This window comes from Rattus rattus, chromosome 3 (assembly GCF_011064425.1).
Source record: "Rattus rattus isolate New Zealand chromosome 3, Rrattus_CSIRO_v1, whole genome shotgun sequence".
Lineage (NCBI taxonomy): Eukaryota > Metazoa > Chordata > Mammalia > Rodentia > Muridae > Rattus > Rattus rattus.
In genome coordinates this window covers 72,811,377-72,830,028 of record NC_046156.1, presented here as the reverse complement: position 1 = coordinate 72,830,028, position 18,652 = coordinate 72,811,377, and the positions used below count along the sequence as shown (strand labels likewise).

General features: G+C 37.6%; 1 protein-coding gene across 3 annotated transcripts in view; it reads right to left on the bottom strand.

Annotated features, from left to right (window-relative positions):
- The window catches only part of Gria2 (glutamate ionotropic receptor AMPA type subunit 2), a 115,574-nt gene that overhangs the window by 20,766 nt on the left and 76,156 nt on the right, over window positions 1-18,652 (bottom strand). For all 3 annotated transcript variants that reach the window (XM_032898200.1, XM_032898201.1, XM_032898202.1), the window contains exons 6-11: window positions 18,111-18,272; window positions 4,849-5,016; window positions 4,462-4,566; window positions 3,592-3,702; window positions 1,932-2,138; window positions 1,109-1,479 (exon numbers count right to left, since the gene is read on the bottom strand). In XM_032898200.1, coding sequence (XP_032754091.1) covers window positions 1,109-1,479; window positions 1,932-2,138; window positions 3,592-3,702; window positions 4,462-4,566; window positions 4,849-5,016; window positions 18,111-18,272 — 1,124 coding nt within the window. The remainder of the gene's footprint in view (window positions 1-1,108; window positions 1,480-1,931; window positions 2,139-3,591; window positions 3,703-4,461; window positions 4,567-4,848; window positions 5,017-18,110; window positions 18,273-18,652) is intronic.

Below are 18,652 nucleotides of genomic sequence, written 5' to 3'. Positions count from 1 at the left end.
ATAGTTCTGTTATTTTTTCTTTTTATGTGATTTTTATAATGCATTATCATAATACCAACTGGCTATCAGAAATAAGTGTTTACTAATTTCTGCCTAAAGGATATATTTCCCTATTCTCAGCCAGTAAAGGATATTAAGACACTTAGAAAGCTATGCACTTTTGAGATGCTTATATTCATTAAGAAATTAATTGCTTATAATTTTCCAAGAACTCAAAAACTAACGTTTCATTGACAAAAAGTCACTCCCTTAACTAGCAAAGATTATTATTGGAATGGAAAGAAGCTATTTGAGCTCAAATTGAACTTCCCAAGAGACAAATAACACCTTGGATTAAATGTTAATGATAATAGACTAGTAAAAGTGGGATTCATTTATCTGAAGAGATGCAAATAGTTATGATTCATGTTGTAACATAAACAAAAGCAATTGGTGATTTGCAACAGATATTGATAATTAGATACTTTAAGCCTGAGATAATTATAACCTGATGGGAAGAGAGGTATGTGAGTATGTACTATTCAAGGTGGCATAGGAATTTTCAGCAAGCCATTTTTTTTCCTGTCTGTATTTCTAGATACTTGAAACTGTATAATCAACCTTTTAATCCAGAACCCTAACATTTAAAAAGTTGAATAATCTTGCTCACACACCATTTCCATGAATTGATGTTAGGGAAATAAAGAGATGAGGTATGTGAAATGAAGTGTTGTCTCACAAGTTGTTGACTCTGTAGGAAAAAGCTAAAATCGCCCATTTTCCCATATACAGGTCTGTGGATGAACACACAGATAACTGTAAAATGAGAATATGCAGCAAAAACACGGTACCCCTCCAAGCAGGCATGGAATGATAGGAACCTTATGCATTTTATAGCCTCTCCATGGTGTTTATAATTTCACCAGGGAAACACCTGATCAACATTCGAGGAACATTGTTCAGGTAATTCACAGGCTTATGCCGATGGTAAAAATTTGCCCTCTAAGCATCTTAAATTGCTTGGACAAATGGTCGGCAGCTGGTGACATCTTTATGGTGAATTCATAAACACCATGAATATCCACTTGAGACCTAAAATGCACAAAGTTGAAGCAGGTGAGTGACCAACCTTGGCGAAATATCGCATCCTTGCTGCATAAAGGCACCCAAGGAAAACCAGAGACTATTAAAAATCCCAAATTCATTAGTTGATTCACTACTTTGTGTTTCTCTTCCATCTTCAAATTCCTCAGTGTGCCACTCGTAGGGGCTAAATCTGCTGACCAGGAATAAAACTACACTGACCCCAATGTAGGCAAACACAATGCACATCCAGATCTCATAGGCTAAAGGATCAAGAAAGGAAAACACTCCTGGTTTGGACTTCTGAGGCTTCTTGATCATGATAGAGATTCCAAGACTCATGAAGGGCTTGGAGAAGTCAATCACTTCTTCTCTCACGAGAGTGATAGTTAATGGAGCAATTGCAATGTCAGCTTTCTGTAAAGGAAAAAGAGGAAAGTAACAAGACCCAGAATTATGGTTAGAAAAGGCAAATGGCTAAAACTTGGAGTAAAAGGACATGAACATTAGAGAATAGCAGTAATTATGGTGCTTGTGCTGAAGAACAAGCAGGAGGGCGATGTATTCAACTACCTTGAATTATAGACAAATCGTTGACCTATCTGACTTGTCCAAGGTCATTACACATTTCATGTACTATACCCTTGAAGTTTGGGGATAATATGTGTGCTTGAAGACAGCTGAAATGCATGTTTCAGTTAATCTTCTAGTTTACATCTTGCTTCTGCTTCAAACTTTAAACCATTTTTTTTCTAGAGCTTCATGGAATGTTAACAATCTGAGATATGGGTATTTTAAAAAGAAGAGTGATAATCTGTCAACCATGATTCGAATTGAATAACTTTAACTTTAAAGAGATACAAACTTACCCCATAGACAAGCTCTCCAACCATACCATTCCAAATTTTGGTGTCTGCATCCCTGGCCCCATACTTGCCATCCCCAACAATGGTCAGCTTGTACTTGAACCCACAGTGTTTGGCAATTTCTGCTGCTAAGTCAACACAGTAGCCCTCATAACGCTCATTCCCTTCAAGCATTTCATGATTTTTCTTCATCATAACATAGGGAGATTCCTGTAAGAAAAGACAGTATGTTCGTTCATTGATTATCAGTGAATTATTTGCATGCTGTTATTGTGTCAAAACTCCTAGCTTAATAATTGCTTATCATAATACACATGTATTGGATAAATAACATGGTAGACATTGAAAGAAAAAATATATAGGCATAGTGCTTCTACAGTAAAGTTCTGAAATCTGTACATTTTTGGTCATCAAGATGGCTTACATGTAATCATATCAGAATAAGATACCCAAAAGCTGTTAGCATCCCTCATTATTTGTAATCCTTCAGCTTGGCGAAATGTTTTACTCAATAGCTACTATATTCAACTTTGGGTCTTCTTTACCCTTCATCGTGGCTAGGGAATGACAACCCCATGACCCAGAATTTATCCAAGTAATATGTCACTGCTCCTCCAAGCACAATCATCAAGTAGGACTATAAACTGATATAATCGATGAGCTTTGTCATGGCAACATACTGATTCTATTCTTGAAAGCATTGCATCTCACTTCATCTGTGAGATATAATACTCTAGAATGATACCCCAGTTCTAGCCATAGAGATTCTCTTTACACAAGCACATGACAGAGGACATATGACAAAATGATTCAACAAATCTAATAACGTCCATTTTAGAAGTCATGGAATGTAAATCTAAGCGAGATGGTGGTTCTGATCAATAGCAAGATTTGAGTCTAACTGCTCTCATGAGAATTTCAGGTGCTAGTAGTGTTAACCTAAATCTCTTACAAGTGCATCTACAATTTTGTCTTGTATTGTCAAATAATGTATTTACAGGTTTATAATTTCACTGCTAAATAAAGTGGTACACAATCATTTTATCTCAAAATCCTGTCTCATAATGAATTCCACCTTCTCTCCCTTTGTTGCTAAGCATCTTGTCCTCATGATTCATATTTTTTCCCTTCTTCAATCCACATCCTAGGCGTTCTACATTCACATGAGCTTTGCCTTCGTCCTTCACTCTTCAGGTATCTAGAACTGGGTATCTAGTCACCACTATGTTTAAATGAAGGCATCATTTGTGCCTTTAAGGAGTCTATCTTTATTATGAAGGAAGACAGCTTAACAGCATTAGTAGGTCACAGTGACAAATGGGCTGGTGGAGATGAACCAGAAATGAGTGAGATTTGAAAGGAAGTGTGAAGAACAAAATAGACCTTGCTCTGCTGTTCCCCTGTGTCAACAGCAGGGTACCAATTAGCAGTCAGCATTGACTACAGCCTCACAGAGGATGAGAACATTCTGAATGCTTGAGCTTAGCCCATGTGTAATTCTTTCCAGATAAACATGCTGTAAGTGACACACTGACACATATGCAGAGTAAGCATTTGTAAATATGTGTGGTTACTATCCAAAAAACATAAACACTAGCTCTCCAACTGGATGCTCTGAATAAAGAAAACTGGAGCTGAATATAATTCCATGGGAGTTACTCACCAATATTGTGGTGACCACCACAGTTTTGTTTTCAAGCCCGGATGTGTCATTTCCTGATGGAAGCTCGGTTAGGGTGACAACCATTTTATCCACTTCACTCCAGTACCCAATCTGAAAAAGGTCACCACTGATAAACATGGAGAAATGAACCATCTTCATGTAAAACACTGCATGTATTCATACTAACACCCTCATTAACCAGAATTCTAAATAACAACAAAAAAAATGATCTTCATACACAGAATGTAATTGGGCTTGAAATGGTAAAAATCATGTTCTAAACTGTGTTGAATCTTTGTTTTTTTTTTATTTGGTTGTTTTTGTTTATTCGAGGCAAGACCATAGGATGAATTTATACTGGTTTGTATAGAACTCAAGCTCCTGCCACAGCTTCTGCAGTTCTGAGATTGAAGGCATGAGTCAGTGCAAATGGCTCTCTCTTCACATTCCTGGATCATTTACACTGAGGGGTAATTATGCAAATATATCCCAAACAGTGATATTTTAGCCAGACTATTTTAAGTAAAGATTTTGAGTTATAAAGTTAAACATATGTTTACATGGCCACTTATTTCTTCTAAGCTCATTACATCTCTAGTGTTTGCCTTATCTTATACTTAAAGTCTTCCCATCAACGTTAAAAACAAGTGTATCATTTCTGATTACAGGTACTATTTTAGATTCGACTGCACTGTCGCTTACCAAAAGTAAGTCTATCTGATTCAGAAAGAAGATCTCAAAGCTAACTTTGTTTCTAGAAGTAGCCCAATGCTATCTATATGCATGTGCTCTTTGACCCCAGTTGTGAGGACCCCTGATGGAATCTGCATGCTCACAGGTAGACCCGACTTTCAAGCCGTAAAGTTTTACCTTCCGGGGTCCATTTGTTTTGAGCTCCATGATGTTAATTGTGTAGTTTATTCGTTTTCCATTCTGGTCAAACTTTATATTTCCAGAGAGGCCTTCAACTTGAACCTAATGATGGAATGGAAATAAAGCACAGTTAGAATTTTTATCAAATACAAAATACAAACTGTGAAGTTTGTTCACACTGAAGTAAATAAATACTTAAATAAAAGATTAGTTTAATGGGTTTCTGTTTAATCTTTAACCTATGTTTGTGTAATGAGGGAAAACACATGCCTATGTGTTCAACAGGAGTAAAAGAAGAGTCAACGTGTTTGGTTTGGCAGGAAAAACGAACGCTACCTTAATGCCTGTGTGAAGTCACATTAGCACTCATTCTGTGAAACTGACCTGCTTGAGGGCCCTTTCTATTTCGACCCCTTGTCCCCAGGGCACAGCTGGGTTGGCCAAACAATCTCCTGCATTTCCTCTCCGGGATATTTCAATCCTCTGCTTCCGAAGGTTACGGAATGCTTCAGTCATCACTTGGACAGCATCATAGGTCAGGGCCGAAGTATACTAAAAGGAATCACATACATTATAAAGATGGGAGAAACTTCGGAGCTCTACTGCACGTAGGCCTTGCCTGTCATGCCACACAAAGCATCCAGACTTTTCTTGCCTACCACACAACACAGATACCAGGCAAAAGGCTCCAAGAAGTTAAACACAGCACCTCCATGCAGCTACCTTAGAATCCAAACAGAATTTGTGGACAATGGGACTATGCAACAGGCTGTGGCCACTCAAAATGTCCTAATAGATTAGTATCTTAGCAATTATAACTGAAACTATTGCTGTTTTTAGATCAGTTTCTCATTGAACTCTATGCCCGGCTGCAATAATATGTAAACTTTCAAAATAAGACTAAATATATCTTTGATGTCCAATAAGAGAATCACTAGTTAAGAGAAGCAGAAAATAGATGAAATTTTGGACCCTGAATCTGTAATTCAACCTTGGTGGTAGTCACACTATAGTGGTGTTAGACCATGCAGTTATACTCCCCTTGGCACTTGGGGTGGTGTGAAGAAATAAATTTCATCATCATGCCTCGGCTCCTTTTGTACTTTAAGCATCTGTGAGAATGCTGGCTCAGCCTTACAGTGGCTGAGCAGGTATTACTGGACTTATCTCAATCATCTGTTAGATGCAGAACTGTTGTTGCTAGGGAACAAGTTCACTTCTCTCATAAAGGTTTAATGAATGTCACTGTGCATTTTTCAATCTACAGGTACCAACAAGTGGAGTACAGCTGGAGAAAAAAAATGACACTGACACTATGACACTAAATTCTTAACCTAAGTCCAAAACGGCATAGGGCAGCACAGATGAGCAGTCTTAATCTTCCTCAGCAATGCCTCTTGTCCCATGGTGACTCAGATCATTTTCTAAATACCCTACATATGCTTCTTCTTCTCCAAACTCCTGATTACGTAGTATTGTTGAGAGCAAGAGGACCCTGGGTAGATGTTCCCATTTTGTCAGCTGGAGAAAAGCCTAAGACTTTGTGAGTTGACAGATGAGAACTGTCCACATTCCTCTGAGGGGGACTCTCCTCACTGGAGATCTCATGCCTCTGGTTTGCTTAAGCACACTTGTTTCTGGAATCACACAGGCAAGACTTCTCATCAGTTTACTTTCTCTTGCTCTCTCTATTTTACCATCTCTACAAAAATATCCAAATTCTTTATCTCCTACCACACTTAAAGGAAGAAATAAGAAGATTGGAGGTGAAAATAGAGATAAGAGAAGAGGAGAGAAAAGGGGAGAGGAAGAGGGGAAAATGCTTTGGATCAATGTATCCTTCCCATCGCTAGCCCATTTTTTGACTTCCTTCTTAGGAAAATATTTTGAGAGGAACTTCTGAATCTGTCTTTGCAGTCAATCTTCTCTGTTTTCTTTAAGTGCTGCTCTTTGGTTCCTGGCTGTGAGAGCCATTCTGAAACTTTTAAGTGTGGCTTCCTTGACGCTGCCATTCCTATACAGCCATCCATCAGCTACGGTCCTCTTCGTCTAATTTATAGCATTTTCCAGTATCCCATCATCCTCGGTGAATATTATTTATTTATTACTTTTAACTATCCTCCTCACTACAATAAGTACTTCAGAGAATGATAGATCTTGTCTGTTACCACTGAATTCTTGTAGACTACAATAGGGCTTGACATATTGAAAAGACAAGAAATGATAAAAGAATGGAGAGTGCTCACTTCGGCATATACTAAGGTAAAGGAATAAAAAAGGAAGGCAAGAAGGAAGGAAGCAAGGAAGGATTGCAGCCTTTTAAAATTCTAGTCAAAGAGACTAGTATAACAAGCCCATAGCCTTTAAATGTAGAAGAAAGTGTTAGTAGGATAGAATGCGATTGATTCCAGTCCATTGAAGGAAATCTTCACAATGTTTTAAAGCATCCGTGTGTCATTAAAAAAAACCTGCATTATATTCTTATTAAAAGTCATGCTGATTTAAAAGATTTGCTCAAGCCAATACGAAAGGATAAAGCAGGTTTTGTCTAGCTCACCATGTGTCTATTTTTATTATTCCACAGTGAAAAACATTAATTTTCTTTCTAGAGAACATTCAGTTCATTGCCAGCTTAACTCTCAACACTAAAGCCTAGGTCTCTGGATAGGGAATGGAACTTAAATTGAATAAGGTGGATATTAAGAAAATATTGCAATTTCTATTAAAATTATAATAGCTAAAGGCCAAGTTCTTTATTAAGTCAGCTTGCTCTCATTACAGGGAGAAACCCACGAGGCTACCCACTAAACTGTTTCAGAAGATAATAATACCTTGCAAACTATATTAGAAATACTATTAGGCTGAACTAAAAAGCATTCTGATCCATGGAACACATTGGCACTACGGCTAGGCATGCTTAATGCTCATGGCGGGTGGGGTACTGTCCCCTCAACCTTCCTCAAATGCGCAAACCTAAACACACGTTGAACTTATTATCTCTTTAAATTAAAAATCATAGAAGCACAATTCTGAGCTAGGAGACACTCAACATTCCGTGCCTTTTAGCTTCTGCTCTGTGTTTGTGCTTCATTTGTTTTCCTAAACAAGTATGCTCACAATTTTGACTGGCAAGTTAAATATTTCCATTTGGTTCACCACTTGCTAAAGTAGATATAAATTAGTTTGAAGGGAACACGATGACAGTGTAACTATCTCCATCTCTGGAAACAACTGCCCTATATCTGCCTTGATGTTTATGTTCTATGAATTCTCTCAGAGTTGGGAATTTATCCTTCAGTGGGGGGCCATCTGGCTTAGCTCTCCCGACAGGCACCACCACACTAGCACAAGAAATCTGAGAAGTCATTTTCATGGTCCATTTTCCAAATGTATGCTTTATTCCATTTTAAGTGCATCTTTATTGAGACTTATTTTTCAGAGATAAAATAAAAAGTGAATTTTAAATGTTCGTCATGTCCAAGAATATCATGCAAATTATTCAATAATGCAATGGTGTAATCTCTGATACCACAAGATGGCCATATCTAACACCAGAGAAGGTGGTGGAGAAGAAAGTGTCTGTGTTTATCTCATCTTGTTCACATGAATGCAAAACAGGATGCCATGACTACAGTACAAGATTTTGTTGATTGCCATATGGGGCCAGGTTTCCTTACACATTATCCGCATCTTGAAAACATAGAAAATAATATTTAAAATGAAAATACCAACCATTAGTCACCACTAAAAATTTTGAAGTCATATATATGCCCCATTTTCATTTTGTTATGAAACTTGAAATCATTTGAATATAGTTTAAGAAGCCCAGATCTTGTATGTCAGAAAGCAGACCTGCACTCAGATTTGCCCCTGGCTTCTCTGCTATCTTGCACGGCTACCAAAGAGCTGTTCCATGATGCTTCTTAGAGAAACAAGAACAGTGTCTATTGGGTGTGGGCAGGTACTGAACAGCATGGTGAAGGAAGGGGGTTCACGTCCACTTAGATCTCTATATGGCATTTACAAATATGTTCTATATGGTTACAAAACATGCAAAACTACAAAGTTTGATTGTGAACTGATAGCTACGAAAACATCTGATAGCTATGAAAACATCTGAAGCCACAAATCATTTTTTTCTGATTTTATAGGTGAAAATTTCAGGTCATAAAATTGTTTTCTACACACAGCCCCAAATGTTTACCACAGAGGAAGAATTTGAGGCCAGCTCTGTCATTCAGGGACATTGACACGACTTTCTGGTTTGCTCTAGGCCAGCTGCGATCAAACCTGTGGGGTTGAACAACCCTTTCATAGGGTTCAACTAAGACCATTGGAAAACACAGACATTTACATTAATGATGTATAACAGTAGCAAAATTAGAGTTATTATAGCAACAAAAATAATTTTATGGTCATAGGGTTGCTACAATATGAGGAACTATAGGAAAGTGGCACAGCATTGGGAAGGTTGAGAACCACTGGTCCAGACCGTCACTATGTAAAACAGAGTCTTGATTCCTAAGAAGCCAGTCCATGATAGTTGCCATTTCATTTGGTAAATGTGTTAAGTACATGGATGAATAGAAAATAACGCATTGGCAAATAGGCTAAAGGTTTAAGTTATTGACCAGCAATTCATTTTGATTACTATCAATCTTGCTGGAAAGCGGGGGCATTTTCACTTGCTTTGGAAATCACTGTTTTACAAAAACAGAATTCTGCAGTAGAACCATGTCAGAAAATAGGTTACTCATATCCTAAAGAGCATAGCCTAAGACGCCTGAGTGAAAAGTCCCACCTGCTTTGCACTGGCAGACACTTAAACATTCCTTAACTATACCTTACTTTCTATAAAAATGTTTCCTATGACGTGCTTCAGGATGAAAGTTTCTCTGCTTGGTAAAAATTCTCATACTCATTTCTAAGAAAGCATACATTGTTCAGTTAAATCATAACATACCTTTGCAGAATCTAATAAATCTAATCTGATTCTTTGCTTTACAAATTAATTATCAACATGATCAAAGTAGTGGGTGCTATGAAACTTAAGTACAATTATAAGAAAGATTTTGCAAGTCTTTTATCTTAATTCCCCACAATGTCTATGAATCAAATAGAGACTCGGGGAAAGGGAACAGCAGGGGCCTGAAATTATTCACTTATCTTAATTTAAAATTCACCGACTGTCCACCCTCTTGAAGAGCTGTCTGTGATAAGGTCATCTTTAATTTACTGTAAAGCATCTTGAACATGTGCCCTTTGGAGCCTCACTGCGTAGAGGCCTGAAACCATCATGAAACGCCACCTCCTTGGCAGTCACACCAGCCAGCAAGGCACAGTTCCCAAGAGGGAAATGGGAACTCAGTGTAAAGAAACTAGAATTAGCAGCAATTATTATTTTTCCCTGAACAACAAAAATAATCTCAATGATTATGACAAAAAGAAAGTCTGTTATTTTCAAAGGGACACACACATGCCTAAAATAAGGATTGTCTGTTGATTTTGATACAAAATCTTATTTAAGGAGCAAGCCTCTCAATTCAGAGACATTTGGAATTACATGCTTAGAGATTCAAACACGCACCTAAAGCTAATTAGACAAACTAAAATAGAACAAGGAACTCAGTTGAAAGTACTGTCTGGTTTGATTCGGCTACAGTGAGGACTGGTTTTCACACTCATTTCATGACTGAGTCAATCACTGTCCTCTGTGCCCAGTTCCTTGAGGTTAACAGCTTATGAGGAAACAGCCCGTCTACAGCAGAGTTTCTGAATCTATGAGTCGAAACCCTGTTGGGGGCCACATATCCGGTATCCTCGATATCAGATATTTAAATTTGATGCATCACAGTAATAAGACTAGATTGATGAAGCAGCAGTGACATGATTTTATGGTTAGGGCTCACCACAACATGAAGAACTGTATTAAAAGTTCTCAGCATTAGGAAAGTTGAGAACCACTCTGCTAAAGTGATTCTGGTTTAAATTTCTACACTTGGTAGTCAAAGATGTCTACCCACCAATCCCCGGAATCTTTACATAATGAGAAGACCACGGTGAGAGCAGAGAGTCAGCAAACATTAGAACTATTAATGTAGCCTTTATTAAAGGCTGAAATTGACCCTTTCTATAATTGTTGAAGTAGGGGTTTCAGGATTTCTTGCTGTACTACAAGTGCTCTTTGGAGGAAGAAGTGAATGAATGCAGCAGAGCACAGATGTCCTTCATAACAATTATAAACATGAATAATCTGTTGAAATAGCACAATATATTTACTTGCCAGTATTTTTTCAGGATATATTATCTTAGCAATATCAGTTTTTTAAATATATGGGATTAACTTATATATGTCTTTTTAATTACAAAGTACAAAGGCTTAAATGCAGCAATGAAAGAAAGGTGTGAGGAGTAAGTTGCTTTAATATTTGCAGTAGTAAATTCTGTGTCTTAGCCGTATCTATGGTCAGTTTAAATACTCAAAAGGAATTAATTCTATTAGGCCACGAGGGTACTATTTAATGCATTATGCTAATTACCAGACTGAAAAAGATTATACTATTTTCAGACAGACTCAATAATACTCTTAGGGCAGCAATTAAGAAAGTTTGAGAATGTGTTAAGTCAATTTCTGAGTAAAATGAGATTCTTGTGGGAGAGGTAGTATTTAAAATGTCCAACAAATAAGAGTCTCTGGTAGTAGTTGAGCTCCTTACTGCCAGCAGGACATTAAAACAGAGTGGAGCAAAGGTTACCATATGAAAAGGAAGCATGGATAGCCGTGTTTTCCAAGATGGAGATTCTGAAAACAAAATCTCTCAATATGAAAGTAATGACATACTTTTCAGCCTACTTATACTCGATCTCCTCTTGAAATCTTCAAGAGAGGTGAAAGATCTATTTCCATTGTCCCTTGTAAAACAAAGTCAGGCTAGATTCTAGACAGACTCCTTACATATCACCAGGGCAAACAGCTCACCACTCTACTGCTCCCAATTGCTTGAGGGACGTGGCAAATGGTTGTAGCAGAGATTTAAAGAAAATTCCATAGCACTGATAATCCAATATTTTCTTTCTTGACAACCTGATAATTTCAAATTTCTTACTTCCTTTACCAGATGAATGCTGTTCTTTCTACAGGTGTTTCCTGTGAGCCTCTCCTGTGCACACTGTGTGATTTAAAACCACTATCTAAAAAGAAAGCACACGATACTCAAGGTCTTGCTTTTGTTTTTAATCTACACATTATCTCTTAACTGAACTTATCAGTAAATTAGATACAAATAGTGGTGATGTCTGAAGTTGTATTTTTATAAAGAAATTAAAAAGCAATGCTAATGTGATGAATCCATTTGTTTCTGAGCATCTGTAGACACAATTTTGAACCCACCCTGGCCTGCCTGGACAATTTTGAGACACTTTCCTCCCTTGTGAATCCCGCAACTACTTGTCACCAGGGAGCCTAGTTATCATCTTGTACCCAACTGATCAGCACCCACATCCTGAGTGTTACAGTCTCTCAACATGCTGGGCATGGAACTCAAAACTTCCCACCTGTCACGTTAGCACTCATTGATGGAAATTTTCTGTTTTCCTGGACTAGGAATGTTCACATAGGTTTTCCTGTACTTAGAGCCTCTATGTTTCTCTATGAAACTTATTCACTTTCATGTTTCAAACATCTTTGCTTCTTCCAAGAAGCCTTTCTACTTGTAACCTACCTGGCTTGATCCTTATATGTAGTGCCTTGCTCTAGTTGTATATTTAGGAAGTTCTTATTTGAAGCCACTGTATTTCAATCTTCATTTTACATCCTTGTGATGGATGAGCTACCAACAACATGACTTTTGATTAAAAGCATAGGGATAGAACCAAGAACATCAAGAATAATTTAACTTCAGATACACCACAGTAGAGGTCAAGAATAACTTTAAAAGGAAAAGAAGACTCCTTGAAGTAGAGGCACTACAATGTCACCTCTGTGGAATGGATTAAAACCTATTGTTTAGAGAGTTGACCTCCAGCTCCAATGGGAAGATACAATTTGATCAAGCTTGAAGAAATACAACAGGCTTAATTGTGAAGAGATATAAGAAGAGAATGTTCTAGAAAAGGAGAGAGAGTAGGGACACTAAGTGGAAAATATCAGTGTTGAAGGACTAAACGGGAGGAATACAGTTACAACAAAATTGTTGAGGGGACATTATCAAGAATTGAGGTCACATGCAAGTGGCAGAACATGAGAAATTCATATGTCAGGAAGATGACTTTGGTGCTCATGCCAAGTGCAAAAGGATACTGGGGCTTTTGGAGCAGAGTTATGACACGATATAACTCTATTTTAAAGGGAGCACAAAAATAGAAGGCCTGGGAGACAGAAGAAGCTAGAGAATAATTTCTTAAGAAAGCCCTATAACAGAGCAGACAGTAGGTGTTGACTGGGCTTGCGCTGCTTGTAGAGGATAAGACAAAGCAAGGTGAGAAGTAAGACAGAGCTAGATGCTGCAGGATGAATGTGAGGTATCAGAGGAAGGATGGTATTCATATATTCAAATGTCTGGTCCACATAAAGTCAGGGTTGTCATCATGTTATGGGACAGACAATGTAAAGAGGAATTTGCAGCAGCTGAAGAGGATAAAGGTATCAATGAAACAATCAAAAGCTTATGAGCTTAAGATATAATAAAGAGTTAAAGCAAGGTGTCAACAGGACCATTTCTGCCAGTGCTACAAAGTGATTATTGGTTTCTGATGTAAAAGCATGTTGATATTTTGTGTTTTATCTCACACACAAAAGTACCTACTAAAGAATGAATGCATGAACATAGTTGCAAGTCATTAGACCATTAGACTTAGTGTTCCTGTGCTATGACTCTGGTCCTTTTTTAATTATGTAAAGAGGAAGAAATTTAAACATTGCTATTTGTTTGATATTAAAATATATACATATTAAATTAATGTTTTACATGTACCAATTGAATCTATTTTAATTAAGAAAGTGTGGAATCTATATTAAGTTTTAGGAATTAAAACTTTCAAACATACATTTCTCTTTCCCACAATTTGGTATAATTTCTAAAGCCTAACCACGGAAAGAACTTGACTGGATGAATTAAAAATTTATAGATTTTTCATGCCTACAGCTCTTTTTGTGTATGATTTTTACAATTTTTATTATGGAGTACTAAAATGTAATTTTAATCAACAGCATAAGTGCTACAATCCACAGAGCCCCCCAAACCAGCATGAAAAGAAATTACCTCACCAGGTACTAATCTTCTTAGAGAGATTTGCCTTCCTTCCATCAAACAAAAATTACACTGAGAAGAGTTTTTATTTAGACACATATAGAGTGTCTTTTTTTTTTATTAACTTGAGTATTTCTTATTTACATTTCGAGTGTTATTCCCTTTCCCAGTTTCCGGGCAAACATCTCCCTAATCCCTCCCCTTCCCCTTCTTTATGGGCTTCCCCTCTCCATCCTCCCCCCATTGCTGCCCTCCCCGCAACAATCACGTTCACTGGGGGTTCAGTCTTAGCAGGACCCAGGGCTTCCCCTTCCACTGGTGCTCTTACTAGGATATTCATTGCTACCTATGAGGTCAGAGTCCAGGGTCAGTCCATATATAGTCTTTAGGTAGTGGCTTAGTCCCTGGAAGCTCTGGTTGCTTGGCATTGTTGTACATATGGGGTCTCGAGCCCCTTCAAGCTCTTCCAGTTCTTTCTCTGATTCCTTCAACGGGGTCCTATTCTCAGTTCAGTGGTTTGCTGCTGGCATTCGCCTCTGTATTTGCTGTATTCTGGCTGTGTCTCTCAGGAGCGATCTAAATCCGGCTCCTGTCGGCCTGCACTTCTTTGCTTCATCCATCTTGTCTAATTGGATGGCTGTATATGTATGGGCCACATGTGGGGCAGGCTCTGAATGGGTGTTCCTTCTGTGGCTGTTTTAATCTTTGCCTCTCTATTCCCTGCCAAGGGTATTCTTGTTCCCCTTTTAAAGAAGGAGTGAAGCATTCACATTTTGATCATCCGTCTTGAGTTTCATTTGTTCTAGCCATCTAGGGTAATTCAAGCATTTGGGCTAATAGCCACTTATCACTGAGTGCATACCATGTGTGTTTTTCTGTGATTGGGTTACCTCACTCAGGATGATATTTTCCAGTTCCAACCATTTGCCTACGAATTTCATAAAGTCATTGCTTTTGATAGCTGAGTAAGTGTCTTCTTTATTCTACTTATGTAAATCAAAAAGACTTATAAAGGTATTTTTGTTTTCTCATATCAATATTATCTTCATGGTTACAACTTCAATGTTCAATTATGCTGTAAAGTATGCAGTTAAATACCAGAATAAATAACTCATTATACTTAATTTGCATGTCATTCTGATACTCAGAATATAATCTCATGTTCTTCCTCTCTGTCCTGCATAACGTATATGTCATCCCTTTGTTAAGAGTATGCAGCTTTCATATGTCATCTTCCACTAATCATAATATCCATAGTATCAAGACATGGTTCATGACAGAATTTGCTCAAATTCTCCGAAAGAAAGCCTCATTTTACTTAGTAGTGTCGCCAAAGTACAGTATCAATGCAAGTTTGATATGTTGGCAAGATTTTATAAAGAACTTTTCGATGTGAAAAAGTAAAAGTTTCCAGCTCAACATGGAAAGAAGAAAAGTGACAACACCTGAATCATCCTACTTGCTTCATTTCCACACTGTATCATTGTCAAAAATTACCACATAAAAATAATAATATGACAAAAGGTACTATGAGAGCCCACTTACATTACATTTATTACAGTATGTTTTTATAGCTCTGTTTTGTGATTACTTTTGTTCATCTCTAACTGTACCGAATGTAAAAATTAAACTTTATAGTCAGGAAGTATATACATGAAGAATATAGTGTGTATGTGCACATGGAGGGAATGATGGAGCAAAAGAAAGATGGAAGGCCAAGAAAGTAGTCAGGGCAAAGAGCAAAGAGAATGAAAGGTTGAAATTCTTTCACTTAAAAAAGGTTGGGAACAGAGCTTCCAGGGACTAAGCCACTACCCAAAGACTATACATGGACTGACCCTGGACTCTGACCTCATAGGTAGCAATGAATAGCCTAGTAAGATCACCAGTGGAAGGGGAAGCCCTTGGTCCTGCCAAAACTGAAACCCCAGTGAACGTGATTGTTGGGGGTAGGGCGGTAATGGGGGGAGGAGGGAGTGGGGAACACCCATATAGAAGGTTAGGAGAATGTTGGCCCGGGAAAGGGAATAACATTCGAAATGTAATTAAGAAATACTCAAGTTAATAAAGAAAAAAATGAAAAAAAAAACGGTTGAGAAAAGAAACAACCTTTATTTACTTTTTTGATTGTTGTAATACTATGCTAAAATTCTATAAATATTTCATCTAAACCCCAATGTATAGTTAACAGCTCTGTTTGAACTGCACAGGTGAGAACTACTGAATGAAGGTCACACAGTAATTCAATGTTGTAGGGCTTGATACTCTGTATGGATTCAGGCAACCACTCAGTCTAGGCTCATTGAGAATGGATAGGAGGGGGCTCTCTCTTGAAATTATTGCCTCTTATAGCTATGTACAACCACATAACTGTACCACTTACGATGACCACCTGTCTTTTTACAAGTCCCGAATTATTTCATACAACAGCATACGATTTGAGGTTTCCTATTTGTCATGCTAGGGCATGACATTGTCTCCATATGACTCTCTTTCTCAAGTTCCCTCTCACATATTTCTTTCAGTTCTAGCTTCTTATAAAAGGTAATCTGGAGGCCCCTAACAGAAGGTCTTCCAGAATGCCTTTCCCATGTTTTGTCCTAATCATCTTCAGAGAATTGGCTCACTTGACCCACTTTATTATATTTGCTCATCAACATATTTGTGTTTTCTTTTAAACTGTGCATTCTCAAGAGTAAAATTCATACATTTTTCATGTCTTTTGTGTGATTTATTTCCTGGCCCTCTAGTACAAGAGCAATATGTATCTACATTACAATGAAATCCTGCCCAGGGATGAATTTCCCCCTAAGGCTTTTAGTGATCTGTATGAAGCCTCTGGGGTAAAATAGAGGAATTACAACATGTTCAACTTGGAATAGACATTCACAACTGGCTGAAATTCCCTGGATTTTGGAAAAGGACTGGAGAAAGAATGAGCCTTTATTAGGATCTATGGTTTTCACACTGTGCTGAAAATCTACTAAATGGTATTTAGTATTCACAACAGCTGGGAAATAGCAGCCATGATTGTGCTGTATGAATGAGAACACTGATCTGGGTCAAATGCACATTCCAAACCTATTTTAAAATAATAAACCTTCCTTCTTTGCAGTATCCCACTAGGATATACCATCATGAACGTGCTGAAAGTCAGGTAAAGCAGACGAAAGGAAGACATTTTGAACAGAAATGGAGCAAAGAAAAGGGCACATTGGGTGAGCTCAACAGATTGAATTCTGGGAATAATTTTCAGCAAAAATTTCACAGAATGCATTTCTAGATTCCTCATTCCCCATGCACCATGATATAAACCACGTGAAACTAAATGTTAATGTGGATTCCAGAAAACAAAAACAAATCCATTTTTGTTTTTTTGTTTCTCACAGAGGCCAGATGCGGACGCCACAATGAGTATTGAAGACTTTGAAGAGCAGTTAAGGATGTGAGAGACATGCACTCTCCATTCCATATCTTACACAACAAAAGCATCAGAGGCCTGAAGGCTGAGGAAGGGATGGATGAGCGCTTAACCTTCCATTAAGCCAAATGGAGGTATGCCCTATGACACCAAGTGTCATTGTCATTCTTCTAAACGGTGTTGCATGACAGTATTCCAAAAGATCATATAAGCAACAACATAAATGTTCAATTCAAGGTCACCAAACAAGAAGTCACTTACCTTTTAGAAAATAATAAGACAAGGTAATTTTTTTAACATATTACAAAATAGTTCGTTATATTGACTTAAAAATTAAAAGAATCTATTTATGTACCTTAAACATAGAACCTCAAATTTTCTATATTTAGGAATATATATATATATACATATATATATATGTATATGTGTGTGTGTGTGTGTGTGTGTGTGTAATGCTTTTATCAGCTTTCTGATATGCTCAGGTTACTCATTATCAATTGTTTTATACAAACAACGCACACCACAAATGTGTACATTTTGTATGTGGCCATTGCTTATTGTCTAACCTATATACAAGTTAGTTAGCTGAAGGTTGAAAGTTCACATCTGCTGTTCTTTACTTTATTTATAGTCAAAATGCTGTAAAGGATAGCCAGAGCCATTCGTTCCATGGGTCTTAAATTTCAAAATGCCTTCTTAGACAAGGCTTCCCAGGGCATATAATTTATATTTTCGTCTGCCACCGAAATTTCTACGTGATCATCCACACAGTTTAAAATTTCCACTGGATAGGTAAATGAATGGAGACATTGTGGAGATGCAGGCACAGCAGAACATTACAGTAAAACACCATTTTCCTTATCTAAAAAAGCAAAATGTAAGAAATGTGTTCATCGGTCTGCTTGCTCGCCATCTTTAATGCTGTTCACTTCTCCCTCTAGCATTTTTCTAAGCCCCTTCTTTCCCTTAATGCAAACCTTAATTGTTGCTGTGTGTGCTCCAGGGTATTCTTTCTCTTCCAGTGTTGACCATCTTTCTATAAATTTAGACACCAGGGAATCGTCGTAGTCTACAATCTGAAATCCAGAGACATTTGCTCCTCCAAACTGAATTTTCAGCAGGTCCCCATCAGTGAATCCCTAGACATAAAGCAGAATTGCGTTATCCCTATGGATCATAACCTTTCCTATACCTCTCCGCATGTTGTTTCTTAGCATGTTAAACACACATGGGAGAGAGGAAATGCATACAAAAAGATTTCATGTATGTAAGAGCCAATACTCATCAGCACACCTCATATGAAATAGGTATCATGGTAGGTCCTAGTATTCACTGACTGCCCATCTCATGTAGAGCTCACAGGAGGATTTACACAGAAGTTTTCTTTGATACTGAATCAGCTTCCATGGATCAGGTAAGGACTGGGTTTCCTTCATTGAATTTATCATGGAGCATAGCCTTATAGAAATCATTGCTCAAACTATTCTCAGTTAAACTGATCATTCACTTGCCTGATAAA